Source organism: Girardinichthys multiradiatus, chromosome 3, assembly GCF_021462225.1.
Source record: "Girardinichthys multiradiatus isolate DD_20200921_A chromosome 3, DD_fGirMul_XY1, whole genome shotgun sequence".
Classification (NCBI taxonomy): domain Eukaryota; kingdom Metazoa; phylum Chordata; class Actinopteri; order Cyprinodontiformes; family Goodeidae; genus Girardinichthys; species Girardinichthys multiradiatus.
In genome coordinates this window covers 46812132-46830600 of record NC_061796.1, presented here as the reverse complement: position 1 = coordinate 46830600, position 18469 = coordinate 46812132, and the positions used below count along the sequence as shown (strand labels likewise).

At 40.7% G+C, this 18469-nt stretch overlaps 1 protein-coding gene across 3 annotated transcripts in view; it reads left to right on the top strand.

The window, feature by feature from the left end:
- The first annotated feature begins 3787 nt into the window (after positions 1-3787).
- fli1rs (Fli-1 proto-oncogene, ETS transcription factor-related sequence) overlaps positions 3788-18469 on the top strand; it is a 24499-nt gene continuing 9817 nt past the window's right edge. Inside the window, exons 1-3 of one of the 3 annotated variants that reach the window (XM_047360771.1) lie at positions 3788-3972; positions 14646-14851; positions 15851-16020. In XM_047360771.1, the coding sequence (XP_047216727.1) occupies positions 3955-3972; positions 14646-14851; positions 15851-16020 (394 nt within the window). In that variant the 5' untranslated portion in view covers positions 3788-3954. Of the gene's footprint in view, positions 3973-4171; positions 4451-14645; positions 14852-15850; positions 16021-18469 lie in introns of those variants that run through there. The other 2 variants (XM_047360769.1, XM_047360770.1) reach the window with 2 other exon arrangements.

Below are 18469 nucleotides of genomic sequence, written 5' to 3'. Positions count from 1 at the left end.
TAAGGAATGACAGGAAATGTATTGGTGTAAAGAAACCCTTTGACACTAGACCATAAACTAATGATGAAAAAGCTGGAAAGTTTTATTTGAAATGAATTTCACATTTTTGGGTAAAATGTTTCCTCAATGACAGATACCACAATGTTCAGACAAGTAATGTTGAGTCTGATATACTGAAAGGAACCCATGGTGTACCACAAGGTTCTGTGCGTGGTCCTAAACATTTTCTGCTGTACATAAGTGATCTTTGTGATTTGTACATCTGAAGGGGATTTCTCACTGCTTTGACTGAGTCTGTTTTTAAGCTCCACACTGTGTGTAAGAATAGCTTTAACATGTTCCAGCTCCTGATTGTCTGACTGCAGACTGAGCTCTGGGTGGAGATCGGCTGCAGCCTGTTTGAACCTTAAGATTTTTTAATGAGGTGGAGGCCAAGAACAGAAAAAATCTCTGTATCTTTGAAAACATCATTTGACAAAACAATGGCCCGTAAACACACACATACACACACACACACACACACACACACACAAGGAGTCGCTGAAGAAAGTCTGAAATCACAGCGTGAGTGGCTGCAGCAGATAAGGCTGAGCCTGGAGACCTGAGTAAACAAACAGTCGCTCATTCTGCTGCGCGCACGCACATGCGCACACACAGACACAGAGAGACGCGCACGCACCGGGGAAGGCTGCATCTGGAAAAGTTCGGCGGCGCAGAAGTCGTGCACAGACAGGAGTCGTGATTGGGAGAAGGAGACATGAGGGATAAAGTTCCACAAAAAGTGATTAAGAAGCAGAAAGTGTCAGCGCAGGAATCTGCAGGACAGCAGAAGACAAGTCCTCATAAACCCAGGAGGACAAGGTTTAAATCAACTCATCGTATTTAATCATCACCATTTAAAGCGGCTCCTAAGCTGCGGACACAGCTGCGTAGCGCAAACAGAAATGCATAAAATTAAATGCATACATTTTATTTATTTTCTTTATTTACTTATTAGATACATTTTTGAACTTTTGACTGGTAATACACAAACGCACACGCATGTGGTGTTTTTATTCCCTTGCCAGTGTGTGTTCTCAGTGTAAGCAGGGACAGTTCTGCTCCAACTGAAGTCTGATAATAAGGTTAATTAACTATGTCATCACTTTCATTCAACCTCTATTTGCATCTCTGCAAGTTTCATCCTTACAAATCTGTTGGGTCAGCTTAAAGGTATCCAGAACATGTGACGGAGAAAAACTTTCTTTAGGCTCCAGAAGCCCTTATTTTATATTCTGTGCCTTTTTATTTGCTGATTTCTCAGAAATGACACTGCAGGAGGAAACCGGAACTGAAATGTGTCAGGGAGGCAATGCTTTTCAATTTTATTTCCCACCAAAATCTTTCAAGTTCAGGGACAAATTTCCATTCATTAAAGTAAGTCGATGGAAGTCATTTTTTACAGCAAAGCAGATTTTAATCTGTGATTTTCTTGTCCCTCATTGTTTTTATCTGATTTAAATATGATTTTAAGATTTTATTTCCCTCTTCACTGCAGCGCTGCTGAAACACTGGAATCAACTGGTGTAAAATCTTCTCTGTTACAGAAATCTGCCCAGTAACAAAGGCCCGAAGGCTGAACCTGGTTCTGCATCACAGATATCAAAGAAAAGCTTTAAGCATCACAGCTTTTCAACCATTTAATTCTGCTGCAGATGTTCTTCAGCTTAAAAGCTGCCGTTAACAGGTAGAACTCATGGAGAGCTCAGTTTTCTGCTCCACTCTCTGCTGACCTTTAGAGAAGGTTATGGATGAAGATTATGAAGTCTGGAATAAGCCGATTTAAGGTTTGCTGAGTTTGTTCTTTATGCTGCTGCAGAACAATGATGATGAAGTATTTATTCAGCCAGGATGGAAAACTGGACCAAACTTTCCTCCTGCTGGTTCCGGATTCATCTCCTCCTCTGACGCATCGGTTACAGAAAATAAACCCTTACTGGGACGTAGATATTCCAGCCAGGAAAAATAAGAGAAGAAAGGAACCTGGCTGAAGACAAAGAGGTAAAAAAATATAAAATCGTGAAATAACCAGGAAATAAACATTGTGTCAAAGTCTTCATCCAGAAGTCAATTCTTCCTATTTTCCTTCCTGAGATCTAGACTTTCTTATAAACTGGTGAAGTTTCCCGGATCAACAGTCCACCAGGTTTATTTTGGGACTTTAACTCCTACTTAGGAATCACTGAGGTAGAAAAAGCCACTCAAATCATGCATAAAATCACTAAACTGGATCTTTGCTTGGAGCGGCCTGTCACAAAGACCAGATTTGTTACCATTTCTTTAGATGAATTTCCAAAAAAACAAACAAAAAAATTACATATAAACATCCTTTTCACACTGGAACAAGACGACGCAGCGACATGAAAGATCCACCTGAAGGTGGACGGTCTATAGGAATGCAGTGAGCTCTCCTGGTGCCGTCCACAAAGTGATACCAGGAGGTTTCTATTTTATCATCTCGGAGCTGCAATTTTACATTAATTCTGAGTAGAGACTAAACTGAAAGGAAATAAGATCAACCGTCCCAAGCAGTTTGGTTCTTTCAACCAACCTGATCAGGGAAGGTGGCCTTACCTGAAAACTGAGAGATCAACAGCTGTTCTGTTGTTGGCCAGATGCAGCTTCAGATTCTGCTCGTCTGCATTATTGTTTTACTAGTTTATTACTGAACATTTACAATTTGAAAGTCATTGCACCAAAAATGTTGGCTTTTCTGGAGCACATCTTAGTTTAGAAAACAAACAACAAACTGGTGGTTTGTGCAAGAACAAAATCTGACCACAAGTATGATTCCATCTTGAGGAAGTCTCTATTTTCACTCTGCACCTCTTTATTGTTGTTTATGCAGAACTCATTTTACTTAACATTTGCCTCATTTAAAGATGTTCAGGAGAACAGATGCATTTAATGCAGGCCTAAATATTTATTATTGCCAAAGAATGTTTTCTGCAGTAGAAAGAATTTGCCTGATTTGGTTCTGTGATCCAGAGAACCACAAACACCAACTAATTCACTTATAAGCAGAAAGAAAAAGGTTTGATCTCTCAGGTCCTTTTTCCTGTTATAAGGTCATGACTGTTATACCTGCAGGATATATGTGGGGCCGATCTTTTCTTTGTGCCAAACACGATCATCTGATCCTTCTCTAAGTTTTATGAACCAAGAACAGAAGATAAAAATATTGAAAAGCAGCAAAAGTCCAAGAAGAGACTAAAGAGCAGTTGATAAAAAAGCTTTAAGTATTTAGAGAAAATGAGTTTGAAAGGGAAACAGCAAGAACTGAGGCTGAGCAAATGAATTCAAACAAATCCTGTGGAGATACTGGCTGATTCAATGCTTTGAATGCATTTACTGAATCTAATAATCATCCTGCTGATGGCACATTTATTCTCTTCAACCATTTTCATTTCCTTTCTGTTTCTCATGTGATCTTTTAGCTGCCCCACCTTTTAATCTTACATATAAATCTACATTTGTTTCCTCCCAGATACAAACAAGCTAGATTTAAACCATTTAAAGGAGTTTTCTCCTGCTGTTTACCAGCCCTGTGAGCGTCAGATTAATAGTATTTTCCCAGAAAGATGAAACTCTTCTGTTTCAGGCCTGATGTGGCTGCTAAGGTGTTTAAAAAGTTGGGTTTTTGTTGTTCTTTGTGTGCTGGAGGTGTTGGTTTCATGAGAAGCGGCTTCAGAGTGACTTCACTTCCCAATTTTAGAGGGCGAGAGAGAGAGCGAGAAAAAAACGAGCTGTCATCCGGTTAGAGAGTGCGGCAGAAACTGACTGCAATGGTTTGCGCCACAGAGGCAATGCAAGGCTGCATGAAGTGAACCGAGGTCAGAGGCTGAATTGGCTCAACGTTTCTCCTAAAACCGACTAAATGCCAGAGAGCTGGAGGCTGCTGCCGCTGCTGCCGACATGGACTGCTCCATAAAGGTAAGAGGCACCGCTGGAGCGGCTGCTGGAGCCGCTGGAGCCGGCGGGCGGCCACCCACAGCAGACTGCGCAGTGAGAGAGGCTCCCCACTCTTTCCTTCTGCTACAAAATTTCCTCTTCCTTCCCGTTCGTGGTTGTATGTCGGCTCTATAATAACACAACTAACCGCTACATCTTTACACTCAGATAAAAACACTAATTGGTGGCCGGCTGCGCGCCTAAAAAGCGGAATCTACAAAAGTTTGCGCGTTTTTTCCTCTCTCTGTCTTGAGAGCTCTGCCTCCGCGCAGTCCACGGAACCACGGACAGAATCACGGAGCGTGTAATCACACTCAGCTTGTTGGGTTTTATTTTTTGAATTTAACGGAGAATGAGTCCATGAAGGGATGCGGGAGCTTAAGATGCGCGCAGAGCAGGTGTCCCAGAGGGCGTCATGGATCAAACTGGAGCAGGAGGACGCATTCCCAGCAGCTAACTGGTATTTCTCAGCTTATACCTGTTCAGTCCACCTGTTCAGCGGCTGCTTGCTTCTTTATGAGTCGGAGCCCTGCGGTCGGCTCTTGCTTCATGAAATTAACTTTTTAATCTAATTTAAACCAAAAACTGCTTATTGTGCAATAAGGAAAAAAGTGACATTTTAAATCTATCATAAATTTAAATCAGTTTAGGTTCTTGAGATAAAATATTCACAGATGAAATGAAATGTTTTTACGTGAGTTTTGTAATAAAATGCTAAAGTTTTGAAAAAACTCCTGATTATCAAACTTACTAATTTTACAATTTTTAAAAATCGAGATGATTTTATTGGGTTTAAAATTAATATTTTTAACATGTTCTAAGATGTCTGTCATTTTTCATGCAAACCCAGAAAATGAAAGACTTTTTGTTTTTTACTAAAACAAGCAGCTCAGATTGAGGAACTAATATTTCACTCATTTCTTGTTTTCCTTCGGACAAACTTTCATATGTTCCGACCCATTTCTGTGCTCTCAGAACGGTACGGTTTGAGTGGATCCACTTTCATAAAAAACGACCGCGTAATTAAATGTTTTATTTTCAATTATATGTTCACTTTCTCCCACTTTCAGGTGTTTTATGTCGTTTTAGCGACTCTGGGCTTGTTTACTGATAAAGTTAATTATTATTTTCCAGAGGATTATTCTCCTGAGCTCTGCGCTGCAGATTGTGTTTGAGGTTATTTTAAGAATAATTTATAGCTGCAAAACGGGAGCGCTTGTCAGGTGTTGTTATCTGAGCTCGGCAGGCTTCCTGTCTCCAACCTCAGACTTTCCGCACACATTTCCGCACCCTGGACCCCAGAACACACACATAAAAAACAGAAAGGCAACAAAGGCCGCGCAGAAAGAGTCCATGGACAGACCGAGCCTGCCGCTTTGTTTCAGGCCTCGCAGAGAGGAAAAACCCGCAGAAACCCGCGCAGCCGCTCAGGCCTTGTGCACACTCGGACGTTTACTTCTGCTTTTTGCGCCATGGAGGGCTGTGGCTTTACACAACTCCATTTGTCTGCATTTGCTACTTCCAATAAATTCAGCTCCATATTTGTAAAAGAAACAAATTAGTTCAAACATTTTAAATCTGCAACAAAATAAACTCGGGAAGCTCGAGAAAAAATTCACACTTTGAGTTTCTAGAAAAACACAGCGAGGAAAACCAGAAATCTTCAAATAAAAGGTCCCATAAAAAGGTTCAGTGTAACAAAAATATGAATTCAGTTAATCTAAATCACCATTTTATTCAGTTATGACTGAAAACAATTTACTGAAAACCCGCTGCAAGAAAAATGCGTCATTTATAGCAGATCTTCAGCACGGTGAAAACTAAAGACACGATGACCTAAAAGTGTGTCACAAACTGATGGATATGAATGTGGTTTGAGAAAGAGGAAAACTGAACCACAACCTGAGCTCCAGGCCGAGGAAGTCCTTCTTTTTTTTTACTTGTAACGTCGATAAATGCAACAGTTTCTGAGGCTTTTCATGCAGAACCTTTGGAGACATCTCAGAGACACAGATACAAACATTTATTTATTTATCTATGGTAAGAAAATCAGAGGTAATTATAGAGGCATTTTCTGGAGCAAAAAACTTTTCTTCATTTATTTCTTTTTATGCAGAAATGTCCTGACCTACCATCTTAAAAACAGAAATGGTTTTCAGTGGACAGAAAGACATCAAAATATTTGTTTTTCTGTTTTAAAGATGATGAATTAAGAGAGTTTTTTATGTTTCTAACGTACATTTTACACAAAATGTCTCAGTTTCAGAGACTAAATGATATAATGCTACATTTTATGCCAAATTAATTATACTATGAAATGGCCAAAGTACACTTATTTGATTTTAATAGTAGTAGAACATAATGAAAAACTAAATCTCTTACTTTACAAAAAAAGAAAAGGGAAAATAAAATGGTTTCCAGAAATATAATTAAGTTTTGGAGCTTTAAAACTGGCCTCCTGTTTGATTGCTGGTGTTGTGCTCAGGTGTAATTTTCTTTCTTCTACTGAATCTTAAAACTTTTATGAACATGAAGAAATCCTCCAGCATGATGGGATCTGCTTATTTTTTGCCATTTTTCTGTTAAAGGAGGCACACATCTTTGTTGTAAACAGCATGAGATCGTTTAGAGCTGCTGCTGCTTCTGGTTTGGGCAACAGTGCATTGTGCAACCCGCAAAGCTGCTGACAGCTCAGCCATGTTTTCTAAAAGTTTCCACGCAGGACTTGCTGTGTGTGCAGCAGCAGCAGGTGAAAAGTGTTTAGCTGCACCGCTGCAAGCATAGGCGTAGAGAATTTTTAGGACATCAGCGTTTGCTTCAACAGGGTCATGTTTTTTTTTAAAAGTTGTTTTGTATCACTGAGCAACAGGCTGAAACAAATTGAACAGGAAGTCAGTTGTGGCATCGGCGGTCAGGCCACAGTTTGGTATATTTGTATCAGTGAGCAGAGAGAAACGTAGAGAGAAACAGATAAAGGGTGCACAGCCTAATTACTCACTTCACTGTGCAGAACAAAACACAAGAATTTTATAATATCAGGTGGTATGAAACAAACCTCTCAAGTGTTCACTATTCTGGTGAAAGTTTGGTGTCACAAGTCAGTTTTTATCCTGCCTTCAGGCCACAGTTTCACTTCTGCACAGAGTAAAGAGCCTCACTACATCAGCAGAAAGAACGCAGACCACAATCAGTCCAAAGCAACATTTGTTTAAAGGTAGAAATCCACATTTTTTTACGTCACACAGCGGCCATCTGAAAACATCACTTCATGGCTTCAAATAAACGGTTTCTCGTGCACTAATACTCCCCTGCCACACCTGGAGCAACAGAGAAAGGTTAAAATTCATTCATATAAAGAACAAGGAAGCAACCATGTATACAAGATTCACGTCAAATTTGGAGACGTCATCCTTGATTGTGCAGTTAAGGGAAGTTAGTCAAATGAATTAATGTGGGATCAAAGATGAAGGTTTACCCTCACTAATGATTCCCACAACTTGAACATTTCCTCCATTTGTCACATTATAACTCAAGGCTTCACTGTATTTTATTTTGATTCTGTGAGACAGACCCACCCAGAGTCGTGCATAATTTTGGAAGGAAAATGAAACGTGATTTTCAAACTTTCTCACTAGTGTGCTCTGCATTTACCATCTCAGAAGTTTGTTGGAGAACATTATGGAAGATAGGCCAGAAGAGGAAGAGGAGCTGTTAACAGTTTACCACATGTGATGTAGGTGACACAGCAGAAGGTGCTCTTTGGTGATGCTAAAATTGAACTTTCTGTCCTACATGCAAAATGTAATGTGTGGTGGAAAAAAACACTCACCCTTAATACACCATCACCACAAAATATCATAGTGGAGCCAGCATCATGCTCTGGGGATGAGTTTCTTCATCGAGGACAGAGAAGCTGGTCAGGCTTGATGGGAAGATGGATGTGAGCTAAATTTAGGACAATCCGGGAAGAAAAGCTGTTAGAGGCTGCAGAAGACCTGAGACCGGGGTGAAGGTTCACCTTTCAGCAGGACAACCACCCTGAATATACAACCAGAGACACTGTGGGATGGTTTAGATTAAAGGATATTCATGTATTAGAATGGCCTAGTCAAAGTCCAGACCTAAATCGTACTGAGAATCTGTAGCAAGACTTAGAATGTGATCTTCACAGGCGCTCTCCATCCAGTCTGACTGAGACTGAGATATTCTGCAGAGTAGAACAGGCAAAAATGTCCAAAGCTGGTAGAAACATAACCCAAAAGGCCTGCAGCTGTAAATGCAGCAAATGGCGGTTCTGTTGATTGTTGACTCAGAGGAGCTGAGTACAAAACTTTTCAGATTTATATTTATAGAGAACTTGGAAAATAATTTATCATTTTGCATCTTCTTCACTTTGTGCTGATCTGTGACAGAAAACACACTGATGTTTGTGACTAAATTATAAGTTCAAGGGTGAGAAAACTGAGAAAACAAAGAAATCCATTTCAGGGCCCTCCTTGAGCTCTGATACGTTGGCCGATGTGAAAATATGCTTATCACACCTCTGAAGGATGTTTGAGGCCTGCAGCAGCTGCTGCCTCAGTCAACCTGCATTGAAGCAAAGCATCAAACAATGAAGAATTAATGAAGTTATGCTTCGAAATCATGTGCAGCTGATTTGAAGCTGAAAAAGGTGCAGGTTTTCTTAAATGTGAAGCATGTTTGTGTGTCAGGAGCAGCAGGCTGCTGTAATCCCACCCACTGCTGACAGCCAACTCGTCTGCAGCGTTCAGGAAATGCCAACCTGTGTGCCATGCATTAAGATGTGGTTTACAGCACTCAGGCAACAACGGAGCTAAAAAAAAAAACAACACAAAGAAGGAACAATGTGATGGCGGCACTTCAAACAAGTCTCCCCCTTCTGTGCAATGAAGCTGACTCCCCCTCAGAACCTCTCTTCTTCAGAGTTGTTTTCCAGCTTTAAAATGACCCATATTCGTACACGGTGCCTCCGCCCCTCCCTGCCCGCCAATCTCCACCATTTCCTCTCCCTTGGCCTGTGCCAAAAGGTTCCTGTGCACATGGCGGCCTTGTTTCCTGTAGGCCACTGAAAAAGCACGGCACTGACGTACGAGGCCGAAGACAATGCTCGGCTCCTCTAAACAAACACGTGTTGCCCCCGCTTCTCAATCGGCGGTTGGGGCGCCCAGGCACGCACTTAATTTGAGGAGCAGACAAGAACAACAGGCCCAGTTGTTTAAGAGAGCAGGCTGGAAGTGCCATCTTAGGGCGGTTTTTGGAGGCCTCAGGGTTCAGAGAAACACAGGAAGACGAAGTTAAATCTGAATTAGACTCCACCTTGAGCTTGCACCCCTCCCCCGCAGCAACCCCGATCCTAACGACAAAATAAAACTGTGGTTAAGGTTACTGATGCCATGTGAGATTAGACAACCTCCTGGCTGCATTCACACTATTTCTGAACACTAAATTTCTCACTTCGCTGCTCAGAGTTTTTCTTAGATGCTTAAAAACCTCAGCATCTCGAGTTGTTTAACCTAAACATGTAACAGTTACACTTTTAACCTGACGTTTAAGCATCATATGTAGTTTTCTTTGTAGCTTTAAATATTGTCCAACTCACAGAGAATACAAACGGGAACATAAAGTGGTCCAATCTAACACAAACGGGTTTTTGGGTGTCTAGGGTGGGGAGGGGGTCGGAGGTGGCTGGTCTCCAGGGTCATTGGGCCTGGTCAGGTCGCCAGTCCATCACAGGACAAACAACATTCACACACACTCACACCTAGAGAGACCAACGAACCTAACAGGCATGTTTTGGACTGTAGGAGGAAGCCGGAGTACCCTGAGAAAACCCGTGCATGCGGGAGAACTTGCTGGGTTCAGTCCAAGATTGGGCCAGAACCCAGGACCTTCTTGCTGCAGGGCAACAGCGCTACCGACTGAGGACCATCCAGTTTATTCCAATTATATTTTAATTTGATATTTTAATTTTAATTAATAAGTCAGCGAGTAAAACAATGTTGATCCAAGGAAACCAACAGATTAAATTAAATCTCATGTTCTAATGGTAGAAATATTTTCAGTTCTCTGAAAAATCTGTAAATTTGTTGAACAATTGTCTAAACGTCAAGTACAATATGAAGAACCTGTAGTATTAAACTAAGTTAAGTTCAAAAACCTGATCATAAAGCAGTCTGGAACATTCCAGCGCGTACACCAGTCAAAATGACCTCAAACACAACAGATTTACGTGTTTCTGGTGCAACAGTTTCACCACTGAGAACCAAAACCTCCATCCTGGTGTCCAGGAGGTGGTTCCTCAACCCGTCCCAAAGATCAGCTTCCTGCTTCAGGTTCATCCTTCTTTGTTGGGTCTGGGTTGGGAGGAGACGGCTGGTGCTGGACACTCCACACATTTACTTTGGTTATAAGAAGTGGATCAAAATAAGCTTTAACATTTTTTAAACATTGTTTCAAGACCAAGAAAAAATAAATTCTTTAGATTTATTAAAAGTTAGAAAAAACAGGCAATTTTAATCATTACAGTGTTTACGTCAAAATGTATTTCACATTAGTTAAAAAACAAAAAGCTTAATTTATTCAATAAAGCCTGACCTATAGATATTACATCCTGTATCCTACAAGAGACAGTTTCCAGGGCAACGGTTGTCTAGGTGTGAAGTACATCCACAGTACACCAGGTTTTCCAAAAACCACCATATTCGGACTGAACAGTGCAGGACTTGGACTTTCTCTTGGGTTTTTTGCGTTTTGTCATAAAAGTTAACAAAAGAAAAAGAAAGACTTTACCATCCTTTGGCTCCTTGTGATTGGTTACTTTATTTATGCATCCTATTATTTTACTTAGAAGCTGAGATATTAAGTTTATTGTTGGAAAAATGAACAGAAAATCCCAAGAAATCAGAATTCCCAGTCTGAAATTTTCTCACCAAATCCAAACTTAAAATCCAGAATCGCTTCTTTCCATGGAATAGCCGCAGTAAAAACCTTTGATAAAAAAATGACTCAGTCACCACACAACCTCCTGTCCGGCTGGTTTTTGAACTTGAACTGGCTAAGTTGGGTTTGAGGCTTTTGCACTTAACATCACAAGTAGTTCATATTTACAAAATGTCTTCTGAGCTCCAACAAAGGTGGCCCACGTAGAACCAGAACTACTAACGTTTAAGAGCCGTGGTTCTGGAGAATGATAGAGCATTAAAATTGAAGTAAAACAAATGTTAGTGTCCCATTATTTTTTTACCTGTTCTCTTCATGCAGAAAAGACACCAGTAAAGTAGCCTCATCAGGTCACCCAGCTTCCTGCACCATTAAAAAGCTCCTGAAGTTGGTTATAAAATCTCAGACGTTTCCCAGATTAAACTACAGTTTAGATTTGGGGTTAATGACCTCAATAACGCTTTGGTGAATTGTAAATATACTCAAAAGCAGAATTTGAGTAAAAATGGCGTCCATCTTGAAGTCAAACATGGTGGACCTATAATGTCCAGCATCCAAGACCCAGGATGTCCACCGACACTGAAAACATTTATTTAGACATCCTCAGTGCAAATTTATGAGCTTCACTAAATGTTGTCAGTAAAAATGTCTAGTTACCACGTTGCTTGAAGGAATCCAGCAGAGCTAAATCTTCACGCAGTTTTTACACTCAGAATTGACTGATTATTATTTATTTTTATTATTTATTTGGACTTGTTTATCGTGACCCAAAGCTGTAGCAGTTCTTGCTCCATTAGGTGACAGAAACAGTTAAGAACCCATAAAAAATGAGCTGAGTTGGACGTAACTTAAGACGCCAATGATGTGTATGTAAAATATTTGATTTGTGAGGAGCCGGCATGCCTGAAACCATCTCCAGAGGGTAAAAGTGTTAGACCAGGAACCTTTTCAGGACAGGCTGAGGACGGTTTTCCGCAGCTCCTTCTTATGATGCGCTCAGGTAGATGTAGGTGTGTGCACCTTAGGCGGCTCAGTTTTATCAGCAGGCACACACTGTTAGAGCCATTTATCTCAGTAGTCAGGCCTTGGAGAGGCATCAAGTCCAATTTCATTGTTGTTTATTCATCAGTCAAAAATCCAGAGGAATCAGCAAACCGTTGAGCTGAAAGATTAAGCTAACAGCTGATTGCTCTAGAACCAAATACAATATTCACTAAACGTAGGAAAAACAGTGCTGCGTGTGACTGATTTAAAAAAGAAAATCCATCAGTCCATTCTCTGGTTCCTAGGGTTGGGGTTACAGGGTGGGTACACCCTGGACTTCACAGGGCTCGAAGTTTAGAAAAAAGGTCATTATTGCAGTCATCACCATGTTTTAAATACACGGCGGCCATATTGGATTTGGACATCTGGGATTTAAAAAGAATTTCAGTTTAAGGCAGCTGTTCCAGCTGTTCTTATCATCTGGGAAAACGAGTCTTTGGACACAATGTCTAAACGACTGCTCTGCTAAATTCCTGCAGCAGGTATCCCTCAGATGCCACAAAATATAACATCTCCTGTGCATGCTCTGAGGAAACATAATTATAATGTCCAACAACTTCCTTCACAATTTCCTATGTAGAAAACCCAAGTAGTTGATAAAGTAGTAGAATAACAGGTGGAAGAGCTGTGACAAAACGTTTGTTTGAACGCTGACAGCATGTTCCCAGAACTGATCAAACATTACAATATTTTTAAAAATCAATGCTTTCTGAAAACAGAATTTGTATGGATGTTGTTCTTAGTCAGATATCACAGTCCTGTCCAAGTTTCAGTGTGCAAAGTAAGAAAGTAGTTATCAGCTGATAATGATGTATATCTCTTCATTTTATGCATTTAAAAAATGAACAAACTTGTGTATCACCTGAGGTCAAACAGTACTATCTGTACCACTGATTTAATGAGCTACAATCTGTTGGATGTGCAAATAATGTGCCCATTAATGTACATTTCACAATGTTTTTTTCACCTTCCAAGTCTAAAAAACGGACAATAAATACAGATTAAATGTTTCTGGAGGTTAAATGTAAGGGTTAGTCTAACTCACCTCCCGCAAGGAAAAAATCTCAAATATTCTAGTGATTTAACTTATTACTCTGCTTGTATATCGCTTCCTTGGTGTCTTTATATCATTATATAGTCATTTGAAAAGATAATCATGTTTGTGTTTATAGACTCGAAGGGTTCAAAGTGAATAATTGGCTAAAACAAACCTGTTGCTAACATTCAGGTTGACATTTTAAATATAGTGGTTGTTTTGGTCCTAACCAAGTTATTTGGTCTCTGACTAGCCTTAGTTTTTGCCTACATGAAAAGATAATATGTATTAGTTACAGTTTCCAACATTAAGCTGTTAACATCCCTTCACGTTTAAAATTTCTACTGAGTTGTTATGTTCACCATGAACCACAAGGTGAAGCCTGCTGCTCCAGAAGTTTTGTGTTACTAAAACCCAAAGTTGTGGCCACAAGAAAGGAACCGGTTCTTTAACACGAATGATGGGAAGCGGGTCGGGCCATTCTTTTTTCTTATATTTTACAGTAATGCACACACAAGCTAGCTCCTCCTAAGTGAGACGGCCAAAGGAAACGCAGCAGCACCATGATGCACCGCTCTGATGACATAAACAGTAAAACTTGTTATATTTTCCAGAAAATGATCTCTGATATCCCACCAATAGATTTGTGAGATGTTTGAATGATTCTGATCCGAATCTTACCGTATCGTTCCTCCCAGTCATAATTCCATGGTTAACATGAGTTACCTGATTAGCTTCTCAAAAAGAAATAAATGTAAAACCGAGCCAGTCTGTTGAAAGCCTCTGTGAAAGGAACGGGTCCACAAGGTTCAGTAGGGGAGAAACTTTGTAAAATGTAGAACAATTTATGAAAAGTTTATTGAATCTTCAAAATTAAAAACCTTGGGTTTAGATGAATATGGAAAAAGATTTCAGTTTCTGGATTCTCTTCCAAGTTTAGCTGAGAAAATGTGATTTTCTGAAAATAAATGAACTAATGCAACCAGAGTACTTTCACACTGACAGAAAATACACGACACCACTTTCAAGTCAGTAGCTACGTCTAGGAGGGAGTTGGGTTAAATCCTGAAGGACAGGGGCAGGTGGATCATCTGTAGGAGAACATGAAGCTGTTGGCAGCAGCAGCAGCTCAGCTGATGTTCTCCTCCAGGAAGGTGTCGCAGCTGAACCTTTTAGTCCAATCACTTCAAACCCCGAGTTTACCTGCTGGTTTTACAGAGAACCCACAAGTACGTCCACACAGCTCCACAAGCAGGTGGCTGCTGGGCCTTAGCTGACAGGTTGAGTTTCATGTAAACCTTTTCATGGTGTTTGGAGTATAGCAGGGAAAACACTAAACAGATTTCATGTACATTTACAGTAAATATGTAGTGACTAAAAAGGCCCCAAAATCAAGTGAGAAATTAGAAAAGTTGAGTCTGAAAAATAAAGAAATCTTGAAATGGAAAATATAAAAAGACAAATATGTTCATGTCCACAGCATTATGTGTTTTCATAATTTTTTTAATGAATTTTAACATAAATGTTTAATATTTAAGGATGAAACTGAGTCTGTTTGTGAAAAACTGAAAGTTTTCCATGGATCGTGATCGTCTGCCGCCTCTGTGTTGGACAGGAAGCGCTTTCTGTGGTGAGTGAAGATCAGCCCATATTCGAGCCGGCCTTCTCAGCAGCGCCCGCCATGCACATGAAGAGCGAGATGACGTCGCCTGGTGGCTTCAGCCAGGCCTCCAAGCCGAGTCCTGAGCCCACCGAGTCGGAATGGGTGGGGTCAGCAGCACAAAATCCTGGGAAAAGATCCGAACACGTCAATGGAACCAGGTGAGTCAGGGCCAGGGCCACAGAGAGGGGTGGGGGCAGTGGGGACGGGTTCCCTGATGGTCTGTCTGTGTCGACACGCCGGGTTTTTCCAGACACTTATTTGTTTACAGTTCAGGATCCAAACTCTGATTGTTTCTTTGTTCTTTTTTTAACCCGAACTGAAGGAATACACATTATCAGCAGTTGGAGGAAACAACTACTAACGTCCTGCTGCTACAATTATTTAAGCAACTGTTTTAATTTCCTTTACAAATAAAAAGTTGCTAAATTGAATATTAAACTAGCAGGTTAAACAGTTAATGGTTGTATTCTAGATCTCTGAAAATGTTCTCTTCTGTTTGAAACAGAAACACGTGATGGCCAAACGCCTGCAGGCATCCGCATGGTGTTTTCCGAATGCTTACTTAACTTCATCTTAACTGTATTTAACCCCTTATGGTACAGGTTTTCCTTTATCTGAGGCTGCAGTTTGTAATTCAGTAGATGTTTTTTATGCAAAAGAAACAAGATTCCAATAGAGAAGAAAATGTATTCAACTATCGTATCGCTACTGTCAGACAGAACGTTTATATCTCGTTGAAAATGGATCAGTAAAACCACAGACAGATGTGAAGTGATCAGTAGAGCTGATTTTCCCAGGAACATGTGATATAAAACTATTTAACAGAACAAAACCGCTGCAGGGGGTGAATGTTGGTGTGAGGATCTACATATCAAAAGTTGTTAATGTGGTTGAAGGCATTTGATTTAGTGATAAACCTGCAGTGGTCATCTTCTAAGTGGAAAGTTTTGTTCAGATAGAACCAAATTTTATCTCCTGTCACTAACAGATAAAACACTGCAAGAGGAAATGCACCAATGTTGCAAAATCTCCTCTGCTGTCAGAGATTAGCAGCCACAGTAAACCCCCTTGGATTTAATGAGTGGCAGTTGTAGCTCCCAGTGTTCAGAAAACACCTGAAATCTGAAATCATGTGAAGTTCCGTCTGTTTGTTTCAGCCGAGGTTCTCCTGTGGACTGCAGCGTCACCAAACGTTCCCGACACATGAGCAGCGATGGGGCCCCCCTGCCGTACCAGGCCTCTTACCCGGAGCCTAGAGTGAGCCCCCAGACCACCACCCCGAACAGCAACAACCCAACGGAGGAGAAGAGGGTCATCGTCCCAGCAGGTGAGGCCAGCCGTCTCTCACGAGCCGGCGTCCTCCGTCACAAGATGGTTTCCCAACGGCTGGCAAACAGCTCGTCTTGTGCAACACCCGTAACTGAATCAGAGATGTGTTTGTGTCAGACACCTTCCCCAAAGCAGCTGCGACAGGCTGCAGCTTTCATCTCTTTTAAACTGCTCCAACATGACATCAAGGGTTCAATCGAAAACCTTTCAAATAGTGTAAACGGGGCAAATTCAGCTCAGAGAACTGGGATGTTGGAGCAAACAGGAACAGATAAGTGGTGAGCAGACGTGGACATTCTCATTTTTAATCTTCCCAGCTTCCCTTTTCAGTCCTGTAAAGAAAGCATATAAATAACTTGCATGTGAAATCTTATGTGGATGCTTCTTTATTATTCATACAACAAGCGTTCTCAACGTTCTCAGCCATTCTGTTCCCTACAATAAACTCAGACTCCCTTCCTTCTGTTTATGCCTTTAGGTCACACTTAAACGTTCCCAATGATACTTTTCCTGCTGCATAACCCAAGTCAGCTTGAACTTAAGACCACAAACTGAATCTCCTTCACAAGAATTCATGGTTCCATCAAATGCAGCCAGTCGTCCAGGTCCAAAGAACCAAAGCAGCCCCAGACCATTACACTACCACCACCATGTTTGACTGTATGTTTGAAGTTCCTCTGTGAAACACTGTGTTAACAGATGGAACGGGACGAGCATGTTCCAGAAAGTTCTGATGATCATCAAGATGTTCTTTGGTAAATAGGAGAGAGGCGTTTGTGTTCTTTTGGGTCAGCAGTGGTTCTGGCCTTTGAACTCTCCCATAGAGCCAATCTTTGTACAGTGTCTCTTTCTTATTATTGACCCCTTAACTGAGGCAGTGAGGCCTGCTAAGCTTTAGTTATTCTGGGTTCTTCTGTGACCTCCTGGATGAGTTGTTGAGGAACTCTTGGAGTGATTTTGGTAGGTTCTCCACGTTTTCTAACTTTGTGAATAAAGGTTCTCTTTGTGGTTCTCTGGAGTCCCAAAGCCTTAGAGGCATCTTTGTAACCCTTTCCAGACCAATAGATGTCATTGACTTTGTTTCTCGCCTGTTCTTGGTGGTCTTTAGATCGGGATATGATGTGTTGCCTTTTCAGATCTTTTAACCTACTTCATGTTGTCCAACAGGTTGTATTTAAAATATTTGTTTAATGCCTGGTATGAGTTAAAATAATCTAAATTTTTTTTTAAAAAGCGTTTAAATAATCATTTAACAATAAGGGGCAACTTCTTTTTACAGTTCTTCTCCTTCTACAAATTCATTCATTCATTTGAAAACTGTATTCACTCTAATCGTTGTCTGACATTAACACATCTGAAAACAATGAAGTGGGATAAAAAGTTAGAACAGATCAAATCTGTAAGGGGGTAAATACTTTTTCACAGAACTGTAGTTTGTTCCCTACAAAACCCCACGTCGGTGAGTTTTTCCAGTAGTTTTTGCATTTTCTTATTACCGTAATCATTATTTAATTGTGAGGAAATCAACCCTTACACAAACACTTCTGCTTCTGATGACATCACAACAGGCACAGGTCAACTGATCAGAGAACGTCTTGAGTGCCTCTATCTGCGTTTGTCAGTGTTTTTAGTCACATTGATCACATGTGAAGACTCAGAGGGTCAATGTGGAGCTGCCTGGTGTGATGCCAGGTTTTTAAGCTTGCTTTTGTATTTTATTGAAAACCTCTAGTGGAAGGCCTTACTTCCTCATTCATCTGAGTTTCTAGTACTGCTGTACAGTTGTTAAAATGACCACCACCACAGGCTTGCAGCTTAACATACAAGTATAGGCAGCTATGAAACTCTGACCCCAAATAAGCAAATATTAGCTGAGAAAAGATGAATCAACTATGGAGAAGATTTAGAGAGATGATCTAAATCCTTAGATTTCTTTAAATAAAACCAACTGTATTTTCTAGATTATTAAAGGTTATTTGCTTTCATATCACATTAAACAAGACAGCTGTGCCTCTCCATATAGAAACTATGGGTCTCGAAAAAGGCTTCGAGGAAAGATGAATTTCCAGTTTCTTTGAAGGAATATTGCTGATTTATTGGATGTCTTAATCATTCTTTGCTGTTTGCCTTATGAATAAATACTCCAGCATTTCCTCCTTCCGCTCAGTGCTTCACACACCCAGACGATCCTCTGAGGTCATTTCTCTCTTCAGGTGCAGTCAAGAACCAGTAAAAATTTGGGCAAAACCCAACCAGATTAATCACTGAGTCACCAGCGGCGGTATTCTGCTCGATAATACGCGGATGTTGCATCAGGGAGGCATGTGTTGGCCGAGAACAATCAGGAGACTAGGGTGTGGCGACCCAAAAGCTGCCGTCCAGTTTTACGGGCAGTTCACATGATGCGCTCATTGTTTGTTTCTGGAAACCAGCGTCCTGAATCAGAT